Source organism: Vespula pensylvanica, chromosome 11, assembly GCF_014466175.1.
Source record: "Vespula pensylvanica isolate Volc-1 chromosome 11, ASM1446617v1, whole genome shotgun sequence".
In the NCBI taxonomy this organism is placed as follows: Eukaryota; Metazoa; Arthropoda; class Insecta; order Hymenoptera; family Vespidae; genus Vespula; species Vespula pensylvanica.
In genome coordinates this window covers 6,418,053-6,434,731 of record NC_057695.1, presented here as the reverse complement: position 1 = coordinate 6,434,731, position 16,679 = coordinate 6,418,053, and the positions used below count along the sequence as shown (strand labels likewise).

Sequence of the window (16,679 nt, the reverse complement as noted above, 5' to 3'; positions counted from 1 at the left end):
TTTTTTTTTTTTTTTTTTTTTTTTTTATTCGAAAATTGGATGATCGTCAAAGTTACGTGAAAAATGTTTCGTCCTGCGTCTCTCTGTTTTGTTTATTTTCCTTTTTATCTTTGATTTGCATTTTTTTTTTTTTTTGTGTTTTTTTGTTTTTTCTTTTTAACGAAAACTTTGTACTTACCGTAAGTCGGATAAAAATGTTGATGAGAAAAAATATCGAAAAAAAGAAACGAGGATGACAAAATCGTCCGTTTTAATGAGACTCGATGAAAATGATTTGTTATTAATAATATGCATCTTGTTTTTTGTTTTTTTTTTTTTTTTTATTATTTTTTTTCTTTTTTATTCTGACGTATGAAGATTCTTTCACTTCTCACACGATAAAACGATCATGTATGTGTATCTTACAATGTAATTTACGTACTAAATGTATGTACATTGGCATAGCTGTGATGATATTTTTATTATTATTAGTATTATTATTATTATTATTATTATTATTATTATTATTACTATTAATAATATTAATATTAATATTAATTATTATTATTATTATTATTACTATTATTATTAATAATATTAATATTAATATGATTTTTTTTCCGTATCTTTATCATTACCAACTATTATTATTGTTATTATTATTGTTATTATTATTTACTTAATATTATTATCATTAATAGTATTATTATTATTATAACTATTCTTACAAATCAGCTTAAATCCTATATGCTCACAATATTGATTACAGAATTTCTGTTTGCTTGTCTCTTCTTATAATTCCTTTTTCCTTTTCTTTCCTTTTTTTTTTTTTTCTTTTTCCTTTTTCCTTTTTTCTTTTTATGCTTTTTAACTTTATCGTTAATATTAAACGATATCCTTTTTTCTTATTCTATCTTTCTCTTAACTAAATCCTTAAATCGTTATATAATATAATGCTTCACAACAAATATACATTTGAGGGTCGTATTCACGATAAAATACACTCACGATATTTATTCTTAATAAACGATCAAATTCAGCTGATAAAACTCCTAGTTTTTCTATAGAGCTTTTTTAATATCTGCATTTTCTTCATATTTATATATTATTTTCTTTTATTTTATTTTATTTTTTTATTTTATTTATTTATTTATTTATTTTTTTTTTCATTCTAGATCAGAGGACAGACAATTCTAAAGTTTCGTAGACCGAAAACGATAAGAATACAACGACGATGAATTTGTTAATGATATATCAATCAACGCTGATGCATTCACACACACACACACGCACGCACGCACGCACGCACGCACGCATGCACGAACGGACGCACCCATGCAAGCCAACAAACTCATAGAACAATCTTTATTTATATATATATATATATACTTATATTTTTTTTTTTTTTATTGATTTTCTGCTCTTTCTTCTTTATTTTCGTTCGACTTTTGTCTTAACATTTCCACCATTTTAATTATTTTGATCTTAACGTCATATTTCAGATGATAATCGATTCACCGTACAAGTTTCGGGTTCTACCTTTCAATCTTTCATTAGCTATTCACAAATTATCTTTCGTTGTCGAATAGATCAGACAAATATTTTGATATGAGTAATTATTAATATAAATATTAATTGTAATAATGAACGGACGCGTATTCAACCATAATATCTATGAGATAATGATGGCAGTGAGGATTGATGGCGTTTACGCGAGGAACCCTGAAAAATGTATACACGATATATTTTTATACGTGTACGTAAATACACACATACATGCGTATACCAAGTCAGTCGTTACAACTTGTAAAAGCATGAATATTTTTTTTATCCATTACTATCAAATCAGGAAATTTTTGTTAATCTAATAAGATATTTATCTGGCGTTAATTTTTTGTTTTTTTTTTTTTGTTTTTTCAAATTATAAATGTCACAAGGACATTTATCCGATTGTTATCATAAATTTCATTATTGTCGATTTAGAAATGTTATTTCTAATTGAAAAGAACAAATTTCAAATATAGTAGGTGTTGTTTATTTTAAATGTTGTGGAGCAAATATTTCTTTTTCCTTTTTAATCGATAAATAAATTAAATCGAATGAAGTTTGAAAAGGAAAGAATGGGAAGATTTTGATTAACTTTCAAATGAAAAGTGTATGAAGTTCTGCTTCTTATACTTCTTTTCTTTCTTTAAGAAATCAAGTATATTGCGAATCCCAAATTCGCTTATTATCACATTAGCATATTAACTACTGATAAAGATTATTTTTTTCTTTTTGAGATAAAGTTTGAGATAAAAACGAATTGTCAAAACGTGGCGCAGTTATAACGTTAGCTGTTAGAAGAACTTCTCTTACATCATTCATTTTCAAATTAAAAAATATATATACATATATATATATATATATATTTCTTTTATAACAACATATCAAATTTGAATTCAGTATATTCAATATAATAATAAATGTTGTTTTATCGTCATAGATAATTTAAACATTTATTACGGATTACAAATTTACGATTGATAAAACAGAAAGAAGCAAAAGGACAAAAAGAAAATGAAATTAGATCGCGAGAATAATAGATTTGAAATCTGTGAAACTGTGCAAAATTTATTAGTGTTATATTTGTGATAATTAAATATGTTTATTGCAGTTTATTGCAATTAATGATTTCATTCGTTTTAAAAAAAAATATTCATGCTTCGTTATTTACTTTCAAATGATATATATTGCATTTATATGACTCGCTTGGTATACAAGTGTAAAATAAATGATGACTATTGGTATGCAGCAGGCGTTAAACGGATAAATTATGCGATGATTAATTCTGTCGATATATTTTAGTTAAATTCTTGAAGATAAATAATTATCTCCATGTTCACTCTTTTAGAAGCGGACGGGGTCACTTTATTTCCGAGGAAATTTAATCATGCATAATTTTAAGTTGTTTCCAAACGAACGAAAAGAAAAAAGAATACAAGAACAAGAAAATTTTAAGAAAAATGTGTCAATGGTGCTGTATATCTTTCTTTCTTTTTCTTTTTTTTCTTTTATTCCTAATTCTCTATCAGGTTGCATTTCGTCGGATATCACTTGTCTCGAAATATTCGTCTTCTCCTATTTAACATTATTTCAACTTTTATAACTCGAAAAATCATAATGATCTCTTTGTCCATTCATTCATTTACTCACGCTCACACTTTCTTTTATTTACATTTTCAATGAAATTATAGAAGAAAATGTCATATTTTCAAAGAGAAATAAGAAAAAAAAAAAAGCTCTATCAAACGTATACGAATCTGAAATCGAAATCTTCAGTGAGTGTTTGATAAAAAATAATAAAAATCGTGCGATGAAGAGAACACGATATTACGTCAAGTTACAGTAACGCGAAAAATAGGAGATAAAAAAAAAAAAAAAGAAGAAGAAAAGAAAATTGTTCGAAGCCTCTGAACTATGCTTTGATATCGATCAGTAAGAGAAGCCGTTTCGCGTAAGCTTCCGTAAAACAATGTTGCTCGCTCTTAAATGTTAGTGGGGCGGTGTGTGGGTAGTGAGGGAGTTGAGGAGGAGGTAGGGGTAGAGGGAGGTTTAAGTAACGATTCACAAACAATAATGAAGATCACGTTTATTAACGAAGCAAGAATAATAATCGCGAGAAAGAATGAATAATGTCGATTAATCGAGATCCCCTTGTTCTTTTCAATATTTTTTTTTTTGCGACGATTTTGATAAAAAAAAAAAAAAAAAAAAAAAGAAAGAAAAAATCGACGCGAAAGAAAAAAGAGAACGGAGTCTCTTCGGTTCCGTTGAAAAAGCAATAAGAAAAGAAACGAGAAAAAGGAAAGGAAGAAAGAAAAAAAAAGTGACAAAGAAAAAAGAAGAAAAAGGAAACAAGAGGAGGGAGGGAATCCATCGTGGACTGTTAAAGTATCTTTGAAATTAATTATCGTCAGAAGAATCGAGACTACCGTTTATTTCGTGACAATTAGGAGCGTTATTGATACGCCAATGATAAGACGACGCCGAGGATGATACAGACGATGAACTAGGAACGCTCCCGATAGCCTCTTGTCCACGATGAAATATCCCTGAGGTCCTGGTGTTGCGCTATACCATCGCCTGATATTTTTGATCGGGTAGAATGTAGCCATCGTTATCGGCAGTAGTATTCGTCATTTCGTTACTGCCACTTGGATTGAGATGATGGGTAGTAAGATGTGACATCGAAGACGTTAATGCCATGTTATGATGATATTGGGGGTGGTGATAGTTCCCTTGCGGACTGTGATGCATGTGGGATATTTGGGTCTGATAATAATCGCCGCTGGTGTATGGATTCTGGTAGGCATTGTAAGTCTGCCCTGCATAACACTGACTCGGATTCACGGATCCGGGTGATGCAGAGCTCCACGTGAAACCGTATTCACCGTGGTGAATCTGGTTCATTGGCGGAGGATACGAGGATGGGGGTAGCTGACTCGATCCAGGTGTGAGCGGGGGTGAAGGTGTCGTAAGAGCACTGTTGGCACCACTTCCACCGGTTGGAGTTACTCCAAGTCGTGGATAAGACGAGCTGGCCGATAACAAAGGCGAGTTCGTACTTGGTGCCTCCTTTCCACGTGGTGGGGAGACTGGCGAGGAACGTCGACTTGGTTGCGTCGACGAGCTAGTCGTAGCGGCCATTTTCCCACTCTGATTTCCATTCGTTTGGGATTGGCTCGCTCTCGGTGAACCCTTAGACGGTGAGTTTTGTTGTTGTTGTTGTTGTTGTTGCTGTTGTTGCTGTTGTTGAAGTTGCTGTCTGCACTTCGCTCGACGATTTTTGAACCATACCTGGAATATAGTAAAAAAAAGAGACCTTTTTTTTTAAAGAGCTCGGAAGAAAGAGACATCCAAGAAGATCGGAGAATTCTATATTTCAAAAGGAGCCTTCCTTCGTAGGGGTGGATGGATTCCGTATTAAGAAAAGAAGATGGAAACGTAGGAGAACGTCGTACTACGTCGAGCGCGAGGGTAGTCTGAAAACGGGGAGTTAATCGGCGCAATGGGAAAGTAATCGCGGGCGGACGGGCGTAACATTTCATTAAATCGCAACAATAACAGGGATTCGAGAAGGGGCTACTCTTCGTTGTCCTCTACATCTCTCTCTCTCTCTCTCTCTCTTTCTTATAGTCACACTAGCGTAGGAGCATCCCCTGGGATCTTCCGTCGTTTGCCGGCACGCATGCGCGAATCAAAGCTTGAATCGTACGAGCAAAGGGTGTTTTCAACCCCCGTGGCGAGATCGAATGGTTCTGGATATGTATACCTACCTATCTTGTGAATGTACGCTCTCACAACGTGTATATATATGTACGTATATATCTATATATACATATACACACACACATATATATATGTGTGTATGCGTATATAAATGATGTATCTCTGCTACAACAACAAACAAACCGAATACGTGTACATATATATATATATATATATATGTACCTACGTGTATGTCTTCGAAAAAGTGTACTCACGTCGACCAAGAACGATCGTCGAAAGAGGGGTTGAGTTGCGAGATATACAGTGAAAGAGAGAGAGAGAGAAAGAGGGTAGGTGGGACAAAAAGCATCCCCTAGCACGCCGCAAACTCTGTCTATCTCTCTCCTTTTCTATCGCGTCTCTGCGTGGCCTGTTCTCTAATCCTAACACACAATGTGGCTAGGGGTGCGATCCTATGAATCTATGCCCGTACCTTTAAAAGCAGGACCCGTCGTTATTGTTGTTATTATCGACAGTACTGTAACAGTTGTTCTACTGTACGTACTAGGTACATGGGATTTTAAGCAAGAACGCAGCTCAATGAAATAAATCGATTTGAGAATTTCTAACGATTGTTATACCGACGATGACTAAAAAACAATTTATAAAAAAGGAGAAAAGAAGAAGAAGAAATGGAAAAAGGAGTTGGAGAAATAGCACAAATTATATCAAGTTGCTTTTCTTCTTTTGGGAATAAATAAGTCGATGAGTTTGGGACTGTCAAACTTCAAAGAAAAACGATCACGTCGTTCAAAGTGAAAAGAGTCAAAGGGTCGAAAAAGGGGATACACAGAACGAAAGAGAGAGAGAGAGAGAGAGATAGAGAAAGGCATTATCGGTCTATGTTTGCACAACGACACCCCCTTCCAAAGTCTAGCTACCCCAACAAGCAACGGAACGAGCAACGGTGGCATCCGAAGAGCCTGGAGCGACGATCACACCGCACGACACAGCATCGCTTGTCTGTATCTTCGTATACTACGTGCCTATGTATGTATGTATGTATGTATGTATGTATGTGTCTATATATATATATATGCGTGTGTGATGTGTGTCTATATATATATATATATTTGCGTGTATGTACGTATGTTGTGTACTCTTCGTGTATGTTCGCATATCGACGCCTAGGTGCAAATTGCACCACCATCTGGTTTATATCTAACGCGAGGAAAACCAACCAAACTACCGACCCCATACGATACATACGGGGGTCAAGCAACGGGGAGAGAGTGAACGTTGAGGGGGTGAGAGGAGGAACAGGGAGAGAGGGAGGAAGGTAGACTGGGAGCAGGGGTGGTGGGTGCAAAGGGAGAGACGCAGCTGCGTTGACACTCTGTCATGACAAATATATTTTCTTATTTGTACTATTAATAACTACAAACGGATTGAATTCGCCTACACGGAATTATTTGCGTGATGGATCGTTTTTTTTTTTCTTTCTTTCTTTCTTTTTTCTTTCTTTCTTTTTTTTCTTTTTTTAATTCTTCGATCTTCTTTTCTTCTCTTTTCTTTTCGTTTCGATTCGGTTCTATTCGATTCTATTTTATTCCGTTCTTCTTTCTAACGTCTTTACGTATCTTCGTGATACGTAATAATAACGTTCGCGATCTTTCGCATCATTGACATTCGTAATGTACACCTTGCGACGTTTCGTATCACTAATGCGAATTAATATTGGGAAAGGTTAAAAATTGAATTAGGAAATAATATCGTAGAAGAGCGACGTTGTAATTGCAGTTGCGAAGTTCTCCAATCTTTTTTCCCATTTCTATTGGTCGTTAGAGGAAGATAGAAATGAATAAAAAAAAGAAAAAAAGAAGAAGAAGAAGAAAGGAAGGAAAGAAAGAAAGAAAGAAAGAAAGAAAGAAAGAAAGATTAAAAAAAAAAGGAAGAGAAAAAATACGCTGAAGAGAGAGAGAGAGAGAGAGAGAGAGAGAGAAAGAGAGAGAAAAAGAAAGAGAAAGAGAAAGAGAATCAAAGGTCGAAGAAGAGGGGTTATAATCTAGGAACAAATCAAACTATACTTCGCACATCGTATACTTTTCTATGTTCCCTATATACTTATTATATACATACATACATATATATATATATACATATATATATATACATATACATATATGTATATCAGTAGTAATAGTAGTAGTAGCTATTGCAGACTGCATCAAAAAACCCCTCTCCCACTGAGATCGAGAGAATTTTCGAGAGAGACCCCTCCCATACATCGATATTATTGGTACACGCCTAGAGAAGGTGATCGTACTGTCTACGTTTCGTGTATGCCTATACGCCAACAAATTCTCCCTCTCTTTCTCTTTTTCTCTCTTTCTCTTTTTCTCTCTTTCTCTACGTAGAACCGCGTGTGTTTCACGTACATATGTACAATACGTGCGAGTTCTCCCTTTTCGATCGGGAGCCCTCCATTCACGGAGGCTTAACTTCGCGTCGCGTGGAAACTAGCCCACCCGAATTTCCACACTGCTTTTGTGTTCTATCTATCTCCTATCCCGACGATATGGCGGTGACGAGAAACGTATTCTCTTTATTTAGTTTGTCTCTGGTCTCTTTCTCTCTTCTGATCGAAGAGAGAAATGCTTTTTTTTTTTTTTTTTTTTGTTTTTGTTTTCTTTCTTTTCTCCTCTTTTCTTTCATCGATCGATAATTTTATCATTATTAATAATTTTCATTGAATTACATCGAACGATTTGTCCGGTTAAAAATATATTTACTTGTTATGATATATTTTGTTATATCGTTGGACGGATAACGGGTTTTAATGGATATAATAAAGAGAGTTAATTATCGCGCTTTACGTTAATATATCTGTTATAATCAATGGTTATCTGATTTATCCATCCATTCTTTCTTTCTTTCTTTCTTTTGTAACTCGATGAAAATTAATGTTGGGGGAAGAGAGGAGGAAAAAAAAAATAGAAAAATGGGAAAAATCGATCGAACGAACAGCCTGAGATTAGGATTTATGTTGGATAATCCTCGAACCGTTTCATATACGATTACTCGATAACAACCGTCAAGAACGTGCCAAGATTTGATTTGTTTTCGAATAAAATCTTACGTATAGGATAACATACGTTGATTTTAATTCGACTAAACAAACAAATATATCTCGACGACGACGACTAAGAGATATTTCAATAGAGACACGTGTATTCGATTATGCCGGTAAATTTTAAATTCCTTTTACGATTTCGATTGGAAAGTCGATGTAAGTCGATCTGTTAGGGCACCGATTGTCAAATGGAGATGCTATATATACAAGGACCGCAATAAAACCGTCAACGAGCTCGTCGGGATAGCTGTCAATGTGTAGTAATGCCTTGCTCTACTTTAGGACAATGGCGAAATGGAAGAGAGAACGTGGGACGCGACACCACATTGTGTAAATACCTTAAATCTCGTCTGTGCTTGCCGGAGCACGCAGTGTTCTTCTCTTTTTCTTTCTTTCTCTTGTAGACATCCTCTCCCTCTAGTTTCGATTGCTCTATATATATATATATATATCTCTCTCTCTCTCTCTCTTTCTTACTTACTGACTCGCTCGCTCTCTTTCTCTTTGTTTCACTTTTGTGATGCAGCAACGTATTACGTATGCCGGTCATTACAATTTCTTCCATCTATTTCGAACGTATACTTTAACACGATATAACTCTATTTAAATGATTACGTATAACGTGGGTGCGTGCGAAAGAAAAAATATTCGATCGATAATAACGTTTCATTCGCGATAAGAACGTTGTTAGGAATTCATGTTTATTTTGTTTCGTTTGTTTTTCATTTTTTTTTTCTTCTTCTTCTAAAGGAAAGAAACCGTCGGAATATTTATACGCGATAATATCGTTATCGAGAGACGTTTGTACGTCGGAACCAATATGGCGTCCTCCGATAAAGAAATAACATTAAAGAAATTACCTGTACTCTCGACTCCGGTAGATTGATCTTAAGCGCGACTTCCTCGCGCATGAAAATATCCGGATATCTCGTCTTTGTGAAGAGCCCTTCCAATACGTCGAGTTGGGCCCTAGTAAAGGTTGTCCTTTCCCGACGTTGTTTGCGTTGGTTCATTCCTGAAATATAGAAAATTACCAAGAAAATGAATAAATAAAAGAATAAACAAACAAAAAATTAGATCTATTAGAACATCGTGAATAAATAATAAATAAAAGCTCGATGTAAAATCAATCGTAATTCTCGTAGAATTCGTTATGATATATCACGGAAGGAAGGAACTTGATCGTTTGGAAAATCAACATGGCGGTCGACGAATAATTTTTCCTGGAGGAATTAAAAATCGAATTGAATTTCGTGGATAAGAAATAATGTTGAAAGAAAAGAGAAACGATTCGACGCGTCGTTGGATGCCACTCTGTGTAGTAGACGCATACAGAGAGAGAGAGAGAGAGAGAGAGAGAGAGAGAGAGAGAAAGAGAGAAAAAAAGAAAAAGAGAGAAAGAGAAAGAAAGAGAAAAAGAGAGAGAGAGAGAGAGAGATGAAGGAAAAGGGGACGACATCGGTGGGGTGTGAGAGCGTTGCGAGGCCGCGATAGCGTAATTTTGAACAGCATCCTCCCCCCAAACCTCCGCTCTCTGCTCTTCTCTCTTCCCTACGCTATACCTTCCTTGTGCCATCGAGCCTCGCTTGGCTCGTTTCGGGACCCACGTAATCCGCTTATGAGGGGGGTCATAGGGGAGAGGAGAAGAGTGGAGAAGAGTGGAGAGAGGAAAGAGGGATTCTAGGGTGGTGGAACGTCGGCTACGAGGGGGTACACCCCCTGCCTCTTGCCATGGTACACACGGCCATCAGCAGAGAGAAAGAGAGAGAGAGAGAGAGAGGACCAAAGTCGCGAGGCATTTCTGTCTTTATCTATCTGTCTATCTATCTTTCTCTTTCTCTTTCTCTTTCTCTTTCTCTCTTTCTCTTTCTCTTTCTCTTTCTCCAGCTGCCTCGACGATGACGACGAGGACTAGGGAGAACAGCATCCATGGACAACAACATGGACGATGCAGTCAAGGAGTAAAAAATAGAAAAGAAACTAACATAAAAATAGAAAAAGAAAACAATAAACTTGCGATGTCGTCGAGTTTGATCGTAAAGTCCAGTTGAGTTTTATCTGGTAGAACTTCAAAAAAGTGAACGCACACGTACACGCGAATAAACCCTCTCTCTCTCTCTCTCTCTCTATCTATCTATCTCTATCTCTCTGTATCTTTCTCTTTATCTTTCTCTCTCTCCCTCGCTTATTTAATATATGTGTATTATTTTCCTCGATTTTCTTAAAGTGAAAACTTATGATGCTTGTTTAAATGACAATAATTCTTCGTAAAACGAATGATTTTATCTCAAGTATGTTGAAATGAATGAAATTAATATTATTAACATTGGCGTTAATGTTACTATTTTTTGTATCATTGTATTACGTTTTTATCTTTGTCGATAATCGTCACACGTGTTGTTATTATCTTCCGTTTAGGAAATGACATTGTTTTAGGATTTTTAAATGCGTATACACTAGTTGATATTATGAATGATTAATGTAATTAGTATTCGACTTGTAAAAAGTAATGTTATTGTATTTCGTTTTAAACAAAAATTCGACCAAAGAAACAAACTGGGTTATTGTAAAGTCGTCACGTATGAATTTATTTGTATGAATATTACATGAAACAACGTTAGAATAATAAAAGAGAAAGAGAAAGAAAGAAAGATAACATTTATCGATATGCGTCGATCGAACGATTAAAACGAAAATAAACTGAATTAATGTACCACGAATTTGAACTGATTAAAATTGTACATATATTATAAATAAATAAAGAAATGTTCGATTTATAAACAAAGCTATAATTATTAATTTATTGATTAATAACATCGATCGAACGAGGAAAGTATTAAACAGATTAAAGAAGGGAGCGGTCTCTCGTAAAAGTATTGTTCGTTTCGTTGAGCGTTCTGTAAAAAAAATCTGTAGGTTGAATGTTACGTATTGGTACTTTTGACCGATGATGACGAGAAGTAAAAGAGAGAGAGAGAGAGAGATAAAGAAAGAGAAAGGAAAACGATGACGATGCCTATGTGGTGGTATCGGCTAACGAACTGGTCGAGTGGGCCTACCATTTGGTTACCGAACGAGATCTAACGAGTAGATTGCGTCGGTCACAATGTACAAATTCCATGGGTGCTTGGCTACCGTCGTTGCTCGTCACGAACGCGACACGCCTGCGATCGTTGGATCTATGATATCTATCTTTCTTCTTGCCTGTAGCAAGATCCACCATAGTCGGAGAAAGAGGGGTGGAGCAACGAGGAAACGGTATGAAAGAAAAAGAGAAAGAAAGAGAAAGAGAGATGAAGAAGAAGAAGAAGAAGAAGAAGAAGAAGAAGGAAAAGAGGATGCTTGATTGTCAAGTGGGCGTTGGCTGGTACCATTGACGATGGTCTTTGCCGGGGTTACGAGTTTGACTCCTTTTGCGAATGACTTCTTTTCTTATACACGTTGGAAACAATAGAATTCTGATTATATTCTTCCGTTATTAAAAAATAGTAGTAACGATTTAGAACCTTCTTAGTTTTTCAAGAATTCGGAATTTTTATCGCGTCGGCCTTAATCACGGATCATGTTTATAAGTTAAAAGAAAAAGAAAGAGAGAGAGAGAGAGAGAGAGAGAGAGAGAGAGAGGGAGGGAGAGAATATGTAAAGGGATTCGCTTCACTTAGATATAAACGTTATAAATCAAATTGACGTCGATAAAGGACTCCCGTAGACGATTTCGTTAGAAAGAGATAGCTTGCTAAGCAACCCTAAATATCTTGGCAAACACCCGCTGCGTCCAGGAGTATGATTCGATTTATTATCGTCCCAGTGCGAACGAGAATCTACCAACGTTGGTCGAGGGGGTTGGTATAAGGGTTGCTTTGGCTCATTGGGCCCACAACGAGATCAGTCGCGACCCTAATAGCAAATTCGTTTTCTGTTTATTGGATTCTTCTCTCCCTTCGTTGACTGTCGACGTCCTCCTCCTCCTCCTCCTCCTCCTCCTTCTCCTTCTCCTCCTACACTACCTCTACAACTACCACACCATCATCTCCGTCATCTTCATCCTCTCCTTGTCTCGTATTTCGTAGCACCCGAAGTGGGATGAAAGTCAATGGACCGCCAAGCGAAATTTCACGCTGATTTCTCGCGATAGCTAGGTATATCCTCTTTCGATGCAAATTATAAAACGATGTAAAAGTTTGCCTTCGTCTTTTCGAGGGTGCCAAGGCTATCGGTTTTCTATGATGGATTACGTAATCGTTAGATCGACGAAGAAAAAAATAGAAAAAGAAATAAGGAAAGATAGAGATAGACAGACACAGAGAGAGAGAGAGAGAGAGAGAGTTTCGATGAACACTTGCGATGACGATGAGTGGACTCTTCTCTTGGTCGTCTCTTGGTATTCATGGAAGCTGAGATGCGAAGAAAAGTGAGAAGGCAACGCGAGGAGAGAATCGAAAATTAATTAAAAGCTAAAACGCGAATGGGTTCCCAAGAGAAATAAGAGAGGAAAAAAAGGATGAAGGAGACAGACAGAAAGAGAGAGAGAGAAAGAGAGAGAGAGAGAGAGAGAGAGAGAGAGAGAGAGAGAGAGAGTAATAGTAGTAGTAGCAGGGAAGAGATGGATTATTCAGGGTACCGTGGGATGACAGCACGTGGCTTGACAAGAGAGAATGAGAGAGAGAATGAGAGAGAATGAGAGAGAGAGAGAGAGAGAGAGAGAAGCTTCCTAAAAGGCCATCAGCTATGAAAACATTTGGCCGACTTTACGTTTACATCCTGACCGGTACGGAATTGTAACTAAAAGGGAATCGATCGGGACACTCACCATCAACACCTGTAACGTTTTACTTTATACCATAGTGACTTCCATAAAATTGTAGGAATGGCAAAGTTTACTTTTCAACGATGCCTACTTATTCTCCATTTAATTTGCGTACCATGAAGATAGAGAAAAGAAAATTGCGTACTTTTAACAGTTTTGTATTATTATTGTTACTATTATTATTTCAGCTTGTTTCTTGGCGTAGTTTTTACTTGATTTTGTCTACTCCTTTATATCTCTCTTTATAAGGAGAATTAATTAAGTTTGAGATCAAGAGAAGGAAGAAAAGAACGATAACCTTTAACCTTTTGTATAATAGTAATAATTATTATTATTATAATTGGTATTATTATATTACATTATAATCATAATAATAATAATTGTTATTATTATTATTATTATTATTATTATTATTATTATTATTATTATTATTATATTACATTATCATTATTATAATAATAATAAGTATTTTTTTTTTTCATTCTTATTTTTTCTATACTTCTTTCTCGAAGTAACTTTGAATGAATATTTTCTACCTTTGAATACTTGATTTATTCGCGTCATATACTTATACACAGATAGATAATTAACATAAAGGTGATGAATAATATGAAATTAGAAAATAAAATTTGGAAACAGATGAAACTGTTCTCTATGGGTAAACGTTCGACGACGAACCGAATGAACTGTCGCGTAAAATGATTCTAAAGAAAAATTATTATTTTATCTAAGTAATCAATGATACTCTTACAAATATGGACAAATAACGGCAAAATAATATCTAAACGATCGCATAATTAACTTGGAAATGTAGGAACGTGCGTGTGGCCTTCGTCTTTGGACGTCCTTACTCGATATAATCTAACTCGGAGAAGCATAAGTAAGTAATAGAATACCAACACACATCCGGGACAAGCGAATATAATCGGATAAGTTTCGCATTACGCGTGTCCTCCGTGAAAAGTGTCCTTTTCCAGGCAAATGTAGCATACATACATACATACATATATATATATATATATATATATATATATACGTACATATATTTACATACGTATATACATACATATGTATTTAACAAACATTTAAACGAGTTTCACAAAAGTTTCTGATAAACAATTGCCTCGTCCTACTTTTTATTTTCCAAATAAAAAATACAGAAGTCAACGTTATAAGTAAAAGAGAGCTAGCAAAAGATAACAAGAAAAAGAGAAAGAAAGAAAGAAAGAAAGAAGAAAAAGAAGAAGAAGAAGACGACTGGAACGAACGAAAAGTCTTTCTTTTGAGGGGCGAGTGTCAATGTCGCTATACGTGACATTTCACTCAGTCTCGAGTGTTTATCCTGCAATTAGGATCCCGGATTTGTATTTGGATTCTCTTCGCCCTCCCTCACCTCATCATACCCCATCATACCCCACCATACAACCCTCATTCCCCATTCGGTCTTTTCTTTCTCTTTCTATCTCATTCTTCTCAACGACTCGCAAGTCCACCTACTCAATTTGCCGGTGACACGCGCCGTCGGCGAGAAGAGACCTCTTATACATACCTAACATTTTCTTTCTCTTTCTCTTTCTCTCTCTCTCTCTCTCTCTCTCTCTCTCTTTCTTCCTGTCTCTTTCTATCTCGTCGACGTTTTGTGGCCACTTCGAAAGGACGACGTGCGCACGTGCTGATGCCACGTGCCATACCTCCTCCTCTCCCCCGCTTACTCCAACCACCCTCACTACCCCTCGTTTCTAAACCTGACGTCTAATTGAGCGATCGAAATACTACTACCGATTCGACAAATCTTTCGTCTATTTTATTCTTTTCTTCTCCAACTCTTCCTCTTCTTCTAACATTTCATATTTATTCTGATAATTTCATCTTCTACCTTCACCTTCATTCTACACCTTCACCTTCTCTTAATCTCTCGTCTAATTTCTTTTACTAATTTTTCTCATCGGATTTCCCCGTCTTAATTTCATTTACTACGAAGTAAGAAGATCGAAACATTTCCAATATTCTCAACGTCTTTCTTTCTTTCTTTTTTTTTTTTTTGTTTTTCTTCTCTACTCTGTTCTCTTTTTTTTTTTTTATTTATTTCTGAGCAACTTTGACAAAGCGATTGTTACTCTCCGTTCTACGCGATATCGAAATCAGAAGTTTTAAAGGGACGTCAAGGGAGAACGAGTGTTAGGAGACGACGTTAAAAGGACGGGCAATTTCTCTGTGACAACAAATAGTTGTTTCGTCCGATAGGAAAAGGACAGAAAGAGAGAGAAAGAGAGAAACATAGAGAGAAAGAGAGAAAAAGAGAGAGAGAAAGAAAGACATGTGACAAAATTCTCACGTAACATCCACTAAACTACCCTCGTTTTCTCGATCTCGACTTCGAAAATGTTCTTTCCTCTTCGTCGTCCCTACCCTCTACTTCTCATCACCCCCGTAACCTCTTCAACTAACTTTCAACAATCAGAATTAATTCGTAACGGATCGACGAATTGAATAATGACTTCGATTACTTTGAAGAATTTCGAATGATATCGTTAAATGTTAATCGTCTTTGAAAATGCGAATAATGTAAAAATGTCTTCTCTATTCCTCTTCTCTCACATCCACCCTTCAACAAAAAAAAAAAAAAGAAATAGATAAAATTTTGGATCACGAATTCCTTAGTACATTTTCTCTTTTTTCTTCTTCCTTTTTTTTTTTTCTTTTTCTTTTTGTTTTCCCCAAGATCCTCGATAATCTCGAATAACACTCTCACAAAGTGATTTCTAGCTCGTTAGTGTAACGTTTCAATATTCGGTGCGCCCTTCTCTTACGTTCTCGCGCCCTTTCCCCTTTTTACATGCCTCGAGGCTATCGTCGTCGTTCTTTCCAAAGTGAACGCGCAGGGTTCACGACCCTTATATACGCGACTGCATAATAAAATAAACATTGATACTCGACGCCTACCCCAGCCCTATATATACATACATATATATATATATATATATTCTCCCGACACGAAACATGAAATGGCCTTCTCACGAACACGCGTCGAAAGTTGATGAACATCGAACGCTATTTGACATCCGACGCTTTTTATTTGAAAACAAAAAAAAAAGAAAAAGAAAACAAAACAAAACAAAACAAAACAACTCGTACTGTGTAAGAAAAAGAAAGAAAAGAAAAAAGGAAATAAAAAAACGTCACGACTAATTTCCTCATTCGTATCGAAATTTTCGAGATTAGATAAAAAAAAAAGCGACGGAAGAACAACGCAACAAAAACAAAACAAAAAAAAACAAAAAAAAAAAACAATTGTCGAGCATTAAAGACCAACGTGAAATCGTAAGTAAAAAATGACGAACATTAAAGACGAATGATATCGTGGTTAAAAAAATGGCTACTAAAGTAAGTACGATTCCTAACGATAAAAACCAACTGACTTGTGGTAGCGCCAGTTATCATCTCTCTCTTTCTTTCTTCACTTTTCTTTTATTCTCTCTCTCTCTCTCTCTCTCTCTCTCTCTCTCTCTC

At 35.7% G+C, this 16,679-nt stretch overlaps 1 protein-coding gene across 1 annotated transcript in view; it reads right to left on the bottom strand.

Moving 5' to 3' along the window:
- Positions 1 to 3,039: 3,039 nt before the first annotated feature.
- LOC122632842 (homeobox protein OTX2-like) overlaps positions 3,040 to 16,679 on the bottom strand; it is a 55,705-nt gene continuing 42,065 nt past the window's right edge. The window contains exons 4-5 of the mRNA XM_043820077.1: positions 9,223 to 9,377; positions 3,040 to 4,818 (exon numbers count right to left, since the gene is read on the bottom strand). Of these exons, the coding sequence (XP_043676012.1) occupies positions 4,093 to 4,818; positions 9,223 to 9,377 (881 nt within the window). The 3' untranslated portion in view covers positions 3,040 to 4,092. The remainder of the gene's footprint in view (positions 4,819 to 9,222; positions 9,378 to 16,679) is intronic.